The 14,373-nt window shown below is 56.9% G+C and overlaps 1 protein-coding gene across 11 annotated transcripts in view; it reads left to right on the plus strand.

Moving 5' to 3' along the window:
- HECTD4 (HECT domain E3 ubiquitin protein ligase 4) overlaps positions 1 to 14,373 on the plus strand; it is a 175,664-nt gene that overhangs the window by 156,484 nt on the left and 4,807 nt on the right. For 5 of the 11 annotated variants that reach the window (XM_079149465.1, XM_079149468.1, XM_079149470.1 and 2 more), the window contains exons 62-72: positions 395 to 602; positions 3,441 to 3,664; positions 3,754 to 3,905; positions 5,349 to 5,455; positions 6,112 to 6,235; positions 8,423 to 8,613; positions 9,405 to 9,551; positions 10,574 to 10,693; positions 11,286 to 11,441; positions 12,773 to 12,876; positions 13,019 to 13,240. In XM_079149465.1, coding sequence (XP_079005591.1) covers positions 395 to 602; positions 3,441 to 3,664; positions 3,754 to 3,905; positions 5,349 to 5,455; positions 6,112 to 6,235; positions 8,423 to 8,613; positions 9,405 to 9,551; positions 10,574 to 10,693; positions 11,286 to 11,441; positions 12,773 to 12,876; positions 13,019 to 13,240 — 1,755 coding nt within the window. Of the gene's footprint in view, positions 1 to 394; positions 603 to 3,147; positions 3,421 to 3,440; positions 3,665 to 3,753; positions 3,906 to 5,348; positions 5,456 to 6,070; positions 6,236 to 8,422; positions 8,614 to 9,404; positions 9,552 to 10,573; positions 10,694 to 11,285; positions 11,442 to 12,772; positions 12,877 to 13,018; positions 13,241 to 14,373 lie in introns of those variants that run through there. The other 6 variants (XM_079149467.1, XR_013765454.1, XR_013765455.1 and 3 more) reach the window with 6 other exon arrangements.

The following is a 14,373-nucleotide window of genomic DNA, read 5'->3' on the forward strand; positions in this document are numbered from 1 at the left end:
AAGGTCAGGGAGTAAACACCTTTCTCCCCTTTCCTGGAAGTGCAGAGCACCCAGCAGAGAACTCTCCTGCCCCTGCGCTGGCCCGGTGTCGCCTGCAGCCACTCCTTTTAGTCCTTTGGCCTCCTTCCTGGGGACTCCTCAGCCCCACCTGGAGTGTAGCTCCCTGAGCATCATCTTGATCAGGGTGAAGCCACAGGCTGGCCAGGGTTGAGTACAGATTCCCAACTGAGTTGCCCCTAATAAGTCCCCATTTGAGGGAGGGGGGTTCAAGGAAAGCCAGCGACCCCAGGTCTCTAGGGACTCTAGGGAATGGTGGGGAGGGAAGGATGCCATTCATATTGAGTGACTGGTCACTCTCCATTCAAATCCTGACCTTTTTTCTTTGTTCACGTAGATAAGATCCCGAGCCAAAATTGAGAAAATTCGAGCAAGTTTATTTAACAATAATGATTTGATTGGTTTGTCAAGTTTGGATGGTGAAGACGAACTGATGGAAATGTCCACAGAAGAGATTCTGACTGTGTCTGTAGTGAATCAGAGTTTGTTTGATACTCAAGGGAGCCCAGGGTTAGAAGATTATTTCAATGATAAATCAATTAAAGGTAGGTTTTGGATTTTTAAAAAATTAACAGAAACTTTTTGAGTACAATTTCAGGTTTATAGAAAAAAATGGATCAGAACTTCCCCCTGCACACCACCACCGTTCCCTCTGTTATGAACACCTTGCATTCGAGGACTCTGCGACCGCCCCAGGAGCTGCAGAATTTGAAATGAGCTAGGGGCTGATTCAGGGTTTTAGGGAGGTGGGACCGGAGGCCCAGAGCGCGGAGGGTGACCTGCTGTAGGGGCGCTCCTGCTCCCTCTTACTGGCAGGCACCCACCCGCCCTGTTCCAGGTGGAGGCCACGGAGCCTGCTGCGACCTCAGGGGCCTGCCCTCTAGCTGTTCTTCCCTCTGTCTAGCAGGCTTCCCTCCTTCAAGCGCTCCCATGTTTGTTTGTTTTGTCCTGAGCAGCTGGAGTGTACCAAGAAGTGGCCGATGATTCTTTGCTCATATGCTCGGGGACACGGTGCCTTGCCCTCTCCAGCCCTCACCTCTCGGGTGGGGACAAAACGGCTCCAGCTTTTTTGCCACAAAGCCCCATTTCCCATCCCTCCATCATTCTGGTGACACCTCTGTGGGGTGGGCCCTGGCTGGCTTTCCCACATGGTACCAAGTGTCCATCCAGGACCCAGGACTTCAGTGACAGCCCACAGAGCTAAATCCAGAGGGGGGCGTCTGCCGAAGCCAGCGCTCACCCCAGGCTCCACGTCAGGAGCCGCGAGAATTGTGCCTATTTAATAGTTGACAGCAGTTCTTTGTTTCGTGTCAGTCTTTCTCAAAATGTTTAATCCATGTTCCTTTCTCTGCATCTTTAATATTGTTTGAAATTTCATGACACAGTAAGGTTGTTTTGTATTTTCTAAGAAAAATATATAACATTGAGTAGAGGTTTTGTCGTTTCAAATTATTATTCCCAGTCATGGGACTTGGAAACATTCCCTTAGCGCTGGCATCGGGGAAGTAAGTGAGTTCTTAGGCCCAAAGTGTAAGAGCTCCAGAAAATCAGTCATTAAGATAAGCCTTTTCTGGAGAGATGGGAGGTCTAACTCAGTGGTGGAGCATATATCTAGCACAAACCAGGCCCTGGATTCAGTCCTCAGCACTGCGCCCCCCGCCCCCCAAAAGAGGATAATATTTTCATGTGATATTTTTTAATTTTTTTTTTTTTTAATGTGGTGCTGAGGATCAAATCCAGGGCCTCAAGCATGCTAGGCGAGCACAGTACCACTGAGCCACAACCCCACCACCTTCATGTGATATTTTGAAAAATCAAACTTAATGCAACTGAGCATGTGGTGCCCACCTTACTCCCAGCTACTTGGGAGGCTGAGGCAGGAAGAGCACTTGAACCTGGGAGTTTGAGACCAGCCTAAGCAACTCAGAAAGACCTCATCTCAAATTTTTAAAAAAGGAAAAAGAAAAAAATTAATGTAAAACATCCATGAGGAACAAAATACTGAAATGTCATATAAAAACAGCATCAAAATCAGTGTTAACAATTTTTTTCTACCATATCAGACTCCAGTATTACTTGAATGGCACTATTAATATTTTAATATGATGTGGGTTTTGGGGTTTTTTGTTTGTGTCCCCTTAAATTTCCATCTGAGGAGCTGGGCCTGGTGGTGCACACCTGTAATCCTAGGGGCTCCGGAGGCTGAGGCAGGAGGATCATGAATTCAAAGCCAGCCTCAGCAACTTAACGAGACCCTGTCTCTAAATAAAATATAAAAAGGGCTGGGGATGTGGCTCCGTGGGTAAGCACAGGTACCAAAAAAAGGTTTCCATCTGAGGGGCTCCCTTGCTGCCCCCCAGTCCCAGCCCTGCGCCCTGTGGGGAGATACTTGCTCCACTCAGCTTTCAGCTGCCCCCTTGGCATGGAGGACCAGAAGGTCTGCTGTGATGATCGTGTCCGGGCTCTTCACACTTTGAATCTGAGCACACTTTCAGTCCCTGATCCTGTTAGGGCCAGACCTTCCCCATGCAGCGCTCGGGTTTGGGGAACACAGGTATCGACCTTGTTTTTGCCTCACATCTGCAGTGAGTCTTCTCCCTTGTGGCTGAATGGACTCTGACTGAAGACTCTGGCCATAGCCGGTGGGAGGAGAAGGGGGCGGTGACAGCAGGAGTGCAGAAGCTTCATGTGTCCCTGATGGCCCCAGGAAAGGTCAGAGTGCCTTCCAGGAGGTCGAGTGGGAACAGAAGAGTAAATATTTTCTCTAGTGCACAGTTTTCTTGTACCAGAGTCTGACATACGTCAGCAAAGGGCAGATCAAGTCCCAGACCCCATTTATCATACTGGTTTGGGAATATGTTCTCCAATAAGGCAGTAACTCATTTAATAACTGCTCCATCGGGCCAAAAACACTTGCTGGCTCTGTATTCTTTTTTGAGATTATCCAGCATATTCATGTTCAGTTAAGCTGCTGTAATAAGTAGACCCAGGAGCACACAGCTCAGACCCGGTGGGAGATGATTGCTTGCGTGTGTAGGAATCCAGAATGAGCTCTGCGGCGTGCTACTCCAGGGGGCCTGTCATTTCTAGGCAGCCAGTAGAGGGGACAAGTGCAGAGGACAGCAGCCTGCCAGATGTGGCTCACGCCCCACTGAAAACAGGGTCACAGGGCTACCCTTTACTGCGAGGACAGCTGGACACGTTGCTAAGGTGTGTGTCAGAGAGGGGGACACAGGCTGCAGCAGGCAGCCTGTCACCTCCACTACGTGCCTGTTGTCTGCTTTCAAAACCAAGTGCATTCTAAAACAAACAAAGCGCTGCGGCCTAAGTCCTGGCCTGGCTGCTCACGCAGAACTGCCTCGCCCTCCTTCCCTCCGTAACAGGTGAGAAGCTGGTGCCCGGAGCCAGAGAAGTCCTGACTGAGATATTTAAGAGCTGCGCCCATTCAGAGCAGACGCTGAGCCTGACACCAGCAAAGCCCATCAGAGTGTCCGACATATATCTTAGCAAAGAGCAGATCAACTCCCAGACGCCAGGCAACCTCCTCCACATCTTCTTCACCAACGTCCGGCCTCCCAAGAAGGTGCTGGAGGACCAGCTCACACAGGTAGTCACCCACGCCCACGGTGCCTTCCCGGGCCGCAGGTGCCCTTTGGGGTGAGCCTGAGAACCCCTTGGCTGCTTTCGTGCCTGCAGATCCTGAGGAAGTATGGCGTGCCGAAGCCCAAGTTTGACAAGAGCAAGTACAGCAAAGCCGGGAAGGAGCAGCACCCCGTGAAGGTGGTGAGCACCAAGCGGCCCATCACCAAGCCGCCCGCCAAGGACAAGGCCGTGCTCAACAGCGTCAGGTGCACGCGCGCAGGAGCTCGGGAAGACGGGGCCAGCTGGCGGGCAGATGCAGGGCCCCCAGAGCAGGCGCCAGAGAGGCTGCAGCCTCTGGCAGCCAGGCAGCCTCCCACCCTTCTCCGCTGCCACGGCCCTCCAGGCCTCACCCAGGCGCCAGTGCTCATGGGCTGGAAGGCAGACGGCCCACGTTGATAGTCTTCGCTAGGCACCTGGTGCACACCGTCCCAGAGCCTCAGGAGTCTGAGGCAGGAGGGTCACAAGTTCAAAGCCAGCCTCAGCAACTCAGTGAGACACCTAAGACCCGGTCTCAAAAAAATAAAAAATAAAAAAAGGGCGCGAGATTTGGCTCAGCAGTAATGCACCACCCCCAGTACCAGAAACAGAACACATCTTTAAAGTACAGACTTTTTTTTAACTACATAAATAATGCATAGTTATTGAAGGAAGAATAGAAAATGCATATGGGTATACAGGAAAAACTTGGGCTGGGGGTGTAGCTCAGTGGTACTCAGTGCTTAGCACCTTCGATGCTCTGGGTTCAATTCACACAGCAACTCTCTCACGTTTACGTGCATAGCCTTCTATCATGTATGTGCATTATTTTCTCAGCATGTTCTGCCAAAAGCCACTCCTCTTTGCCTCTGTCCTTGCCTTGGGCTCCCCTGCCTGGGGCAGCCAGCCTCGCTTACTGCCTTCCAGAGCACGTCTGAGCAGGAGTGAACAGGAGTGCACATGGGTCTGCACCTTGCTGTTTAATACCAGTCTCGGAGATCATCCCAGACCAGTACATCCTTCCGAGCGCTACGCCGTGTTCCGTGAATGAATCTACATATATACCTAATAGAATTTTCTGTAGGTACAGGGCTAGGACTCTCAGATCCTCACAGTTGAAACTGACAGCCAAGTCTTGGTAGCCAACTCTGTCAGGAGTGTCCAGAGAAATTGGTAAATAGCCAGGGAAAAACGGTGTTCTTTCATTAGTTTGCTAGGTAAAAGGGGCACTTTTAGATAAATACCATCCATTCTATGGGGATGGAAATCCACGCTGTTGGCGTTACTCCATACGGTCCCCTGCCACATTTCAAGTGCTCCAGAGAACAAAACGTGTGATTTTACCTAATTTTCACTCAACCCCAAATTGCTGCATCTGACCTGTGTCTACTTTATTGGACAGTACAGCCCTAAAGTGTATAGAAAGAGGTTTGAAAAGCATCTGCAAGATCTGTCACATGGTAAAGCATTGATTTTTCTGTGAAATTTGCTCAGTAAATTTTTCTCACTCAGAACCAGCCCTGTCTGAACCCCTCCTGAGCCGTGAGCTAGTTGATGGAGGGGGTGTGAGAGTGTGTGTGTGTGTGTGTGTGTGTGTGTGTGTGTGTGTTTCTCTAGTTCCTGTGAGGAGGTGTGGCCATGGGAAATTCTAATTCCTCTCCTTTGTTCTATAGCAGGACTGCCTTAAGTGAGAAGAAACCAACTGTGAAGCCCAAGTCACCCGAAAAGAGCAAACCAGATGAAAAGGATCCAGAAAAGTCACCCACCAAAAAACAAGAAGGTAAATAAGCAGCTTGGGTGTCATATAGGCCTGAGAACCGGCTTCTGTCCTGGAGGCTGGGCTGCCCACTCAGAAAGAGCTGGTCCCCAGCAGGATGGCCCCCTCTCTCTGGATCCTGGGCTCCCTAGGGTCTTAAGTTTGGGCAAGGGAGGAGCCTTTCTGAAGACTTTGGGAAATATTCCTGGCTAAGGCCAGGATGTCCTTTCTGATGATCAACTTGAAACAAAAATCGTAGTTCTGGAAATACCGAGCACCTGAGATGAAGAGTGAGTGAGATGACAGAAACAGCTTGGGAGCTCTGCTCGAGACCTGCCTGCCAGAGGCCCTTGCCTCACTCGGGCCTGCGCCCAGGCCTCAGGGAAGGCCCCAGCAGAACTGCTCCCATTGCCGGGAGGGCTGCTTTGTCAGTGGGTGTTCGAGACTCTCACAAAGGAGGGAGGTGGGGGAACCCGTCCTGTTGGGAGAGCAGCTGTGGTGGGAGACTCGACCCTCCGGCCGCCTCCTGTGTCTCCACACAGAGAGGAACAGGCCCTGAGGTCGGGAGGTGGGAGGATCGGTGGACCAGGCCATAAGCAGGGACGCGATGAGAGCATGTTGGGGCCGTGTTGTGCGCAGTTCTTACCAAATTCCTGACGCTGTGAACACTCTTCCGTCAGTCCCTGAGGAAAAGTATCTGACCTTAGAAGGATTTCACAAATTTGTTATCGACCGAGCCAAGCAAGACATCCGCAGCGTCTGGAGGGCGATTCTGTCCTGTGGTTACGATCTTCATTTTGAGAGGTAAGAGGGTCGTCGCCCTGCGCATCTCATGCCTTGGTGGAAGTGGTTGTCGGCAACTGCGTGTGTCACCAAAAAACAGGATCTGGAGCCAGTCTGTCCCCCGCAGAGCCTTCTGAACGGTTCCCTAAATTCTCAGAATTGTTAAATGATTTTCCTGCTCATTTAAAATGAGCTCTGTTCTTTTCCTGCAGATTCTGATTTGTGACTGTACCAGCCAGCCCAGCCTGTCCTAACACATGCCACACACAATGGCTAAGGCCCCTTCTAGAGGTGGCAGGCCACGATGAGGCAGAGGCTCAGGCTGGCTGCTGCAGAGGCCTCTCTCCCTGGCCCGCAGGTGGCCACTGCTCAGTGCGCCTCCCCGGTCTCTTCCTAGCCTGTGTCTGTGTCCTAATCTCCTCTGTGAGGTCACCTTATAAGGGCCCCGTTGGAGTGGGGAGCATCCCATGACTCCATTTGACCCAGTTAGCTCCGCAGAGGCCCTGTCTCCAAACACAGTGACACTGGGGGGTGGGACGACAACATGTGAATCTGTGGGAGGGGAAGGGCACAATTCAGTAGATAACGGGACGATTTCTTATTCCCGAGAACCTTTTCCTTGGATTCCCACTTCCCACCAGCCTCGTCGCCCTCTCCCCGCCCAGGCAGGCATAGCTCACTGTCTCCCTGGCTTCCCCTTCCTGCTCTTCATCCCAAGCAGACGCGGCAGGACAGAGAGCCCCACCCTCTCGCTCCCCCTCCCACAAGCCTTCTCGGCCCCGCCCAGAGCAAGACGGGCTGCCGAGAGGACTACTGCTGGGCCAGCATTCCACACGCTCAGGGAAGCCTCACTGCCAGCCCTTAGGTGGGGTTGGCATCGTGATGGAAGGAGCAGGTTCTCTGGACTCGCTTTTGAAATCAGAAGAGGGACCGCCTGGTCTTGTTGAAAAGTAGAATCACCAGGAACAAATTGGGCTGAAAACAGACTCCAAAGTGAACAGTGCTTGTTTGTGGCAGAAGGGCTGTCCTTGCCAGTCCAGGGTGCCCTGGTGCCTGCTTCCCTCCTTGCCAGGGACTTGTCAAAGGGCAGCCAACCTAAGAGGGCTGCCAGGGCCTCTCCAGGGCAGGGGTCTAGGCGTGTCTCCCAGCTGGCCTGTGGTGAGGAGAGACCAGGGTGCATCCCGTCTCCCCAAGGTGGCCGACAGGTGGTGTGGCCAAGGTGGCATATGGCCGTGGGAGGTGCCCTAGGCTCCGGCAGGTGCCTGCCCACCTGCTGCTTGCCACCCGGCCTTTTATGGACAGATTGCCACAGTGTGGAGGAAGGACACACTCAGTGAACACCGCTTGGGCCTAGTGAGTGTCCACAGGCACCAAGGAGGTGTCCTGTGGTCTGTGCCCTGAGGCGAGGGCTACCTGGTGCTCAGGGGACGCCTCTCCCGGTGTTGTCCTGGAAGTGGTGATCTCAGGGCACTGGAGAAGGGTCAGGCTGGGCACGCCACCCTGCAGTCCTTTTGTCATTTCTCCAGTCACTGTGTTGGGATGCCGCTCCACACATTCTCGTGGCTGCTCCACAGTTGTTGAGCGTGGGTTCGCCTATTCAGCCAACCCCAGCGGTGGGCATGTGGGTGGCCACTGTCCTCGCCCTGCTAGCGCAGCCCACAGCAAGACCCTCATAGCACCCTGTGGCCCGCCCATGCCAACAGCTCCATGGGCAGATGCCAGAATAGGTTGCTGGGCGAAGGGTAACAATGTCCAGCACCTGACCCCGTGCACAGGGACACGTGGGGCACTGCCATGTGCTTGACGGGCCTCCTCCTCTCGCCTGGCACCATTTTGAGCTCATTTAATGGGTAAAGAAATCACAGAAAGTCGGTGTGCATTTTTTTTTTTTTTTTTTTTGGCTATGCTGGGGATTGAACCCAGGCCTGTGCACGCAGGGCGAGCACTCTGCCAGCTGAGCCACCTCCCAGCCCCAGTCGGTGCACTTTTAAGCTGGGCCACCACATGTGACCTGGAAGATGAACACAGGCATGTCACAAGGTTGCTGTGTGCACGCTCACCCTGGAACGCTCAGCAGGCTCCACGAGGAGCCTTTGAGCACCAGGAAAGCCCCCAAGCACACTCCAGGGCTGGTGTGGCTCCTCTGGGGAATCGGCCTCATCCTAAAAGACAGCACCCCACCCGGCCCTTCTCCACCCCCTGCCCCAGGTGTGCCTGCATCGATGTCCGACATGCGCAGAAGGCCTCGAGGAAGTGGACCCTGGAGATGGACGTGGCTCTCGTGCAGTACATCAACCGGCTGTGCCGCCACCTTGCCATCACACCGGCGAGGCTCCACCCCCACGAGGTTTACCTGGACCCTGCCGATGCCACTGACCCCAGGGTGGCCTGTCTCTTGAGTATGTGGCCCCTTGGCTAATCCCCTCCCTGAGCGCAGTGGAGACACACCCCAGGACAAGCAGTGTTTAGAGGGCTGGATGCCGTTTAGACATCCATTGCAGAGAGAGACCGCCTGCCAGGTGTGTAAGGAAGAGGGAAGACAGGCTGACTGGCCAGCGGAGGCTCAGGCCTGCTGCGTGCCCATCCCAGCAGAGCTTAGCCACAGATTCAAAACGCAGGCTGGAGGGCAGTGCCTGTGCCACACCCAGGACCTGCTAGGCTCCCCTGTGCCAGCTGCTGAGGGCAGTGAGGAGGGTGGGAGAGCTAGGGACATGGCATGAGGCGCCAGCACCGCCCCTGTCTCTCCTGGCGGGAAAGGATGCAGGGGTGAGGGGACAGTTGAAGGCCGCACACCAGTGGTGCCAAATCTGGGTGTGCAACCCAGATGAAAGGTACACAGGACTCGGTGTTTTTGCCATTTCCTACAGGCTGCGATTATTTCAGATTCTTTAAAAATTAACTGACATAAGGCCAGGCGGTTGTAGAGCCCTCACCTGGCATGGGTGGCCCAGGGCTCGCGCCAGCTCTGCCAGCACATAACAGCACAGTACCCGGCCTAGCAAGGCCCAGGGGAAGGCCACGGGCCTTCACTTCTCAGGGCCTCACACTTAACTTTGTTTGGCACATGTCCAGGCATGTGGGGGCCTTGCTCACTGATGGTGTCTCTGGGGTCCCAGGAATGAAATCTGCCCCCTGGTCCCACTGCACGTGGCCCTCCCCAGTGACAGGACCTGATGTCCTCTCCCCACAGACGTGCCCGTGGAGAGCCTGCGCCTGCGCTTCGCCCTGCTCCAGTCCCTCAACACCACGCTGGAGACCTTCTTCCTGCCCCTGGTGGAGCTGCGCCAGACGCCCATGTACACCCACAGCATCGCGGCTCTGCTGAAGGAGGCCAAAGGTCAGTGCCTGGGCCTGCCCTGACCCTCTCTAGAGGTGACTGTTAAGGCACCAGAGCCAGAACCCACAGCGGAGTGACCAGGCCTTTTTCTGAGCTGCCCTGGAAGACCCGTCCCCCAGCCAAGCTTACGTCTGGAGGACAGGCCTCCTCTGCAGCAACAGGACCTCCAGTAGAAACTAAATACAGCCTCGCGGAGCCCACAGCTGTCATCCCAGCGGCCTGGGAGGCGGAAACAGGAGGATCGCAAAAAAAGTCAGCCTCAGCAACTTAGTGATACCTTGTCCAAATAAAAAATTTCTAATAGGCAGGAGGATGGGCTCAGTGGTTAAGTACCCCAGCATTCAATCCCTGATCCCCAAAAATAAAACGGAAAGAAAGAAACTACTAAAGTAACATGTGCTCCAAAAACATAAAATGCATTTTTAAAGTTTTCAAAGTACTTAGAAATAAATTCAGCTGGTTTGGTCTTAGTATCTGCCCCCCACATCCCAGAGGGGACCAGTATTAACAGGAGGTACGTCCTTCTAGTCTTTCCTGCTCCCATAAAGTAGCTGCAGGCACGCGCACTACACTCTGGGGTTTTAGTCGAGAAAGGGCACCTTCCTGCAGGCTGCAGTGCGCTCGGGAGGCTGAGGCAGGAGGAGCGCGAGGTCAAAGCCAGCAACTTAGTGAGACCCTGTCTCAAAAACAAAACTTGGGCTGGGGACGTGGCTCCGTGGCTAAGCACCCCTGGGTTCAGTCCTGGTACCTTGCTCCACCCATCTTGTGCCCTGGTCTGCGGTGCTTCTGCGGGCCGGGCTCTCCCGTGCCGAGCTCTCGGGTACGCACGAAGTGGTGGGCATGTGGATGAGTAGAGCAGTCGCCCCCACCCAGCAGGACGGCTCCACGCTCGCAGTGTGGCACTCGAGTGCCCTGCCTGGCGCCCGCCAGAGGGGACCCTGTGGGACACCATCCCCACGGATGGGCAGCAGGCAGGGCAGGAAGGGAAGCAGCCCGCCCAGCCTCTCCACCCCCCTCCCCAGGGCTGATCTTCTATGACACAAAGGTGACCGTCATGAACCGAGTGCTGAACGCCACCGTGCAGAGAACGGCCGACCACGCGGCACCCGAGATCACCCTGGACCCGCTGGAAATCGTGGGAGGTAGGGACGCTGCAGAGAGCACAGATGCAAGCCCGTGGGGCCCGGCAGACAGGGTCTCCAGCGCGCCAGCGTCCTCCTCCTCCTGCTGCTCTTCCGTCGTGCTCTGGAGTCCCAGGGTGTGGCTTCCAGCCCCAGGGGGGCCTCAGGAGCTCTGCCCTCTTAGCAGCAGGAGGAAGGCGCCTTCCTGTACCCAGCTGACCAGGCCTCACCGTGGGCAGCACAGCTGTGGTTCCGACGCGCCACAGGCTGCTGAACACAGTTCGGGCACGCAAGGGCAGGGGAGGCCGGGAGTCTGCGGTAGCCCTGTCCACAGGCAGACTGCAGGGCCTTGGGAGAGGAGCCCGCTGGGAAGCTGGGGAAAACCTCCCAGGAGGCACTCGGAAGCCTCCAGAAGATGAGGAGGACCCAGGCTTCATCTTCAGAGGGGGAGGGAGGGATGTTCCGGGCAGAGGGAGCCTCGTGGCAGGTGCTGAGGCCTGAGATGTCGAAGACTCAAAACCAGAGAGGGCAGACCGAGCCCAGCAGCCTGCTGCCGTGGCGGAAGACGGGGACAGCCGCTGAGGTTGCGATCGCTCCTCTCTTGCTTCCCCAGGGGAAATCCGAGCTTCCGAAAGCTCCTACTTCTGCCAGGCTGCCAGGCAGCTGGCCTCTGTGCCATCCTCTCAGCTCTGCGTCAAGCTGGCCAGTGGCGGGGACCCCACCTACGCCTTCAACATCCGCTTCACTGGGGAGGAGGTGCACGGCACCAGTGAGTATCCCTCCAGGCAGCCCTGGCGTCAGGAGGGTTCTGCAGGAGCCAGGTCTTCCTGGAGTGACCAGGACCTGCAGACCCGCCCCTACCACTTGCCCTGTCCCCACGTGAGAACTGGTGCCTGCAGTGGTCTAGGGCAAGGCCACTGTCCTCGTGGACCCAACAGAGGCAGGTTGGTCCTCTTCCCAGGAAGAGCCCGAGCAGAGGGGCTAGGTGGGCTCCATGGGCAAGGCCTCGGAGGCTGGGGGCATCACCGCACTCCGCAGGAAGAGGAGCGGCCTCTGGGAAGAGGTCCCTGTGCCTCCGCAGTCACATTTAGCTCTGGATATTCAAGAAGTGCCTCCCGCCACGTGGGAGGAGAAGCCCCACTCCTCTTCTGCTGGGTGCACGAGGCGGGAGAGGCCACTGGAGGAGGAAAAGCCCCAGCTCCGTTCCCCATTTCCCTCCATCTGTCCCTGGGGACACTTGCCAGAAGTGGCAGGGAACACTGGTCCCCGGCAGAGCCACAGTTCTGTGAGAGCAGCTGAGTCACTGGTGCTCAGAACGTCCAGGCCTGGGCTGGACCTGCCGCGCTCCTCAGTGCGCCAGGATCCCCCAGGAGGCCAGTGCTAGCCACCACAGGTGGAGGGACTAGGGCGCCACGGTCCAGTGGCTTCCCCGAGCTCAGCCGGGTCTGAAGGCCCAGGCCCTTGGCCTTCCCCGTCTCTGTGGCCAGGCCCTGGTGCCTGCCCCCAGGCTGGGCCCTGTGGGGACGTGAGTAAGTAGAGCTGCCTCAGAGGTTCCGGAGCTTAGGGCACCGACAGGGGGACTCACAGGGAGGGCCAGAGGGGACCCAGTGACAGGGAGTTTTGTAAGAAAGTCAAAGGTGTTTGAAAGGCAGCAGCAGAAGAGTCGGAAGATCCCCCTCCTGTTGGCATTGTGTCCACAAAGCCAGCACACGTCCCGAGACACAGCCTGCTCCCAGCATGGCCCCAGAGCAAACGTGGGCAAACGCGCCCACAGGTCAGGGCAGGCGTGGCACCGGGAGAGATGCCGCCATCAGGCTGACCTTCCACCTCCCCGACTCCTCTGCAAGCACCGCTGCTCCCGCATTGGATAGACAGGGCCCGATTCAGAGACCCTGAGAGCAGTGTGGTCCCTGGGTCACCCAGGGAGTAGCTGCAGAGCAGCACCATAGCCACAGTCAGGTGGGGGATGTGACTCGGTGGCAGGGCGCCTCCTAGTGTGCAGTCCCTAGCGCGGCCCAGGAGAGAAGGGGAGGCGGAATTGCACTTCCAGGCCTCGCACCTGGGGGCCGCCCCGTGCTGACCCAGCCTGTGTGTCCGCAGGTGGCTCTTTCCGCCACTTCCTGTGGCAGGTGTGTAAGGAGCTGCAGAGCGCCTCGCTGTCCCTCCTGCTGCTGTGCCCCAGCTCCGCCGTCAATAAGAACAAGGTGAGGCCAGGGCCAGCTCCGGAGGCCGCCTCGTGGCTCCCCGCTGCTGAGCACCTCTGCGCTGGGTGGGCAGACGGGCCTCCTCTGTGGCAGCCTCTCCCTCGGGGACACTGCTCACTGCTGCCTCTGCCCCGCGCACCAGGGCAAGTACATCCTGACGCCCAGCCCCATCTCCTACGGGGAGGAGCAGCTGCTGCACTTCCTGGGCCAGCTGCTGGGCATCGCCATCAGAGCGGATGTCCCCCTTCCCCTGGACCTCCTGCCCTCCTTCTGGAAGACACTGGTGGGGGAGCCCCTGGACGCTGACCAGGACCTGCAGGAAGCAGACATACTAACCTACAATTACGTCAAGAAGTTTGAGAGCGTAAGTGACGGCTCGTTCCCTCTGGGCGGCAACAGGACCCTGGGGCTGCTCACAGACCCGCGCCCCGTGCCTGAGAAGCCTTAGCGTCCAGGAGGCCTTGTCCCGGCTCTGGCCTCCCTCCCTGCTGACAGAGTGGTGGGTGCCCCCACCCCACAGTCTTCCTTCTGTTCACTCCGTGTTTTAAATGCGTGCTTCACAGACACGCAGGAGGGGACATTCACGACGGTATTCGGAATTCACCGTACGCGGCACCACCTGGCCCACCCTGCCCGCCGCTCCTCTCCGCAGTGCCTTCTCCCCCCAGCCCGCTTCCTCTGCCCGCTGCTCTCCCTTCTGTTCATGGGGTTCCCCACTTCCCTGGTCTCGGTCTGGCCGCAGGCACAGTGAGAGAGACTAAGGCCTTGGCCAGGAAGGGATGGAGCCGCAGAGCAGCCTGCTGAGTGCAGGAAGCCACACTCGGAAAGTCAAGGGTGGAGTCGTGTCTCCGTAGGTTTGTCTTTAAGAGCTCTTTAGGGGCCTCGAAGCACACGGAGGTCGGCCCGGGGTCATCCGGGATATACTTGCCTTCCTGCCTCTCCTTGTGTAGACTTGGGACAGAGGTGGAGGCCACAGCGACAGTAGACCAGCCCCTCCTGGAGGAGGAGTGGGCTGTGCTCTGGCTCCCGGTGGGGCTGTGAGGCTGCCGGCCTCCCTTCCTGCCACGGGATCCTCGAGGCCCCGCTAGGCTGGGCTCTGGGCTCACCTGTCTTCGTGAAGTGTCCAGACTGTTTTCTCTCCAGTCGGCGCCCAGGCCAAGCGTTTGAGTCCGTCCTCACAAGCCCAGGAGGCTGTGGAGAGTGCCTGATCAGCCCTGGCCGTCCTCGCTGGCAGGACCCCCAAGGAGCTCGGGTTGTCCAGCCCCAAAGCCTGAGCTTCTCAAGCCCAGCTCCTGGGCAGCGAGCCGTCTCAGCAGTGAGGAGGCGGAGGGGCCGTACTCCCTCGAGGCCGCTCCCTCTGTCCCCGTGGCAGCTGGCCTCCACAGGCCTGCAGGTCTCCACTGACTCATCTCTACCAACAGCAGCTTCAGGGCCACTGAGGCACCTGATGGCCAGGGTCTGTGGTACCCCCTTGGCTCCCCCTGGAGGGCAGTCAGC

This window comes from Sciurus vulgaris (assembly GCF_902686455.1).
Source record: "Sciurus vulgaris genome assembly, chromosome: 8".
NCBI lineage: Eukaryota > Metazoa > Chordata > Mammalia > Rodentia > Sciuridae > Sciurus > Sciurus vulgaris.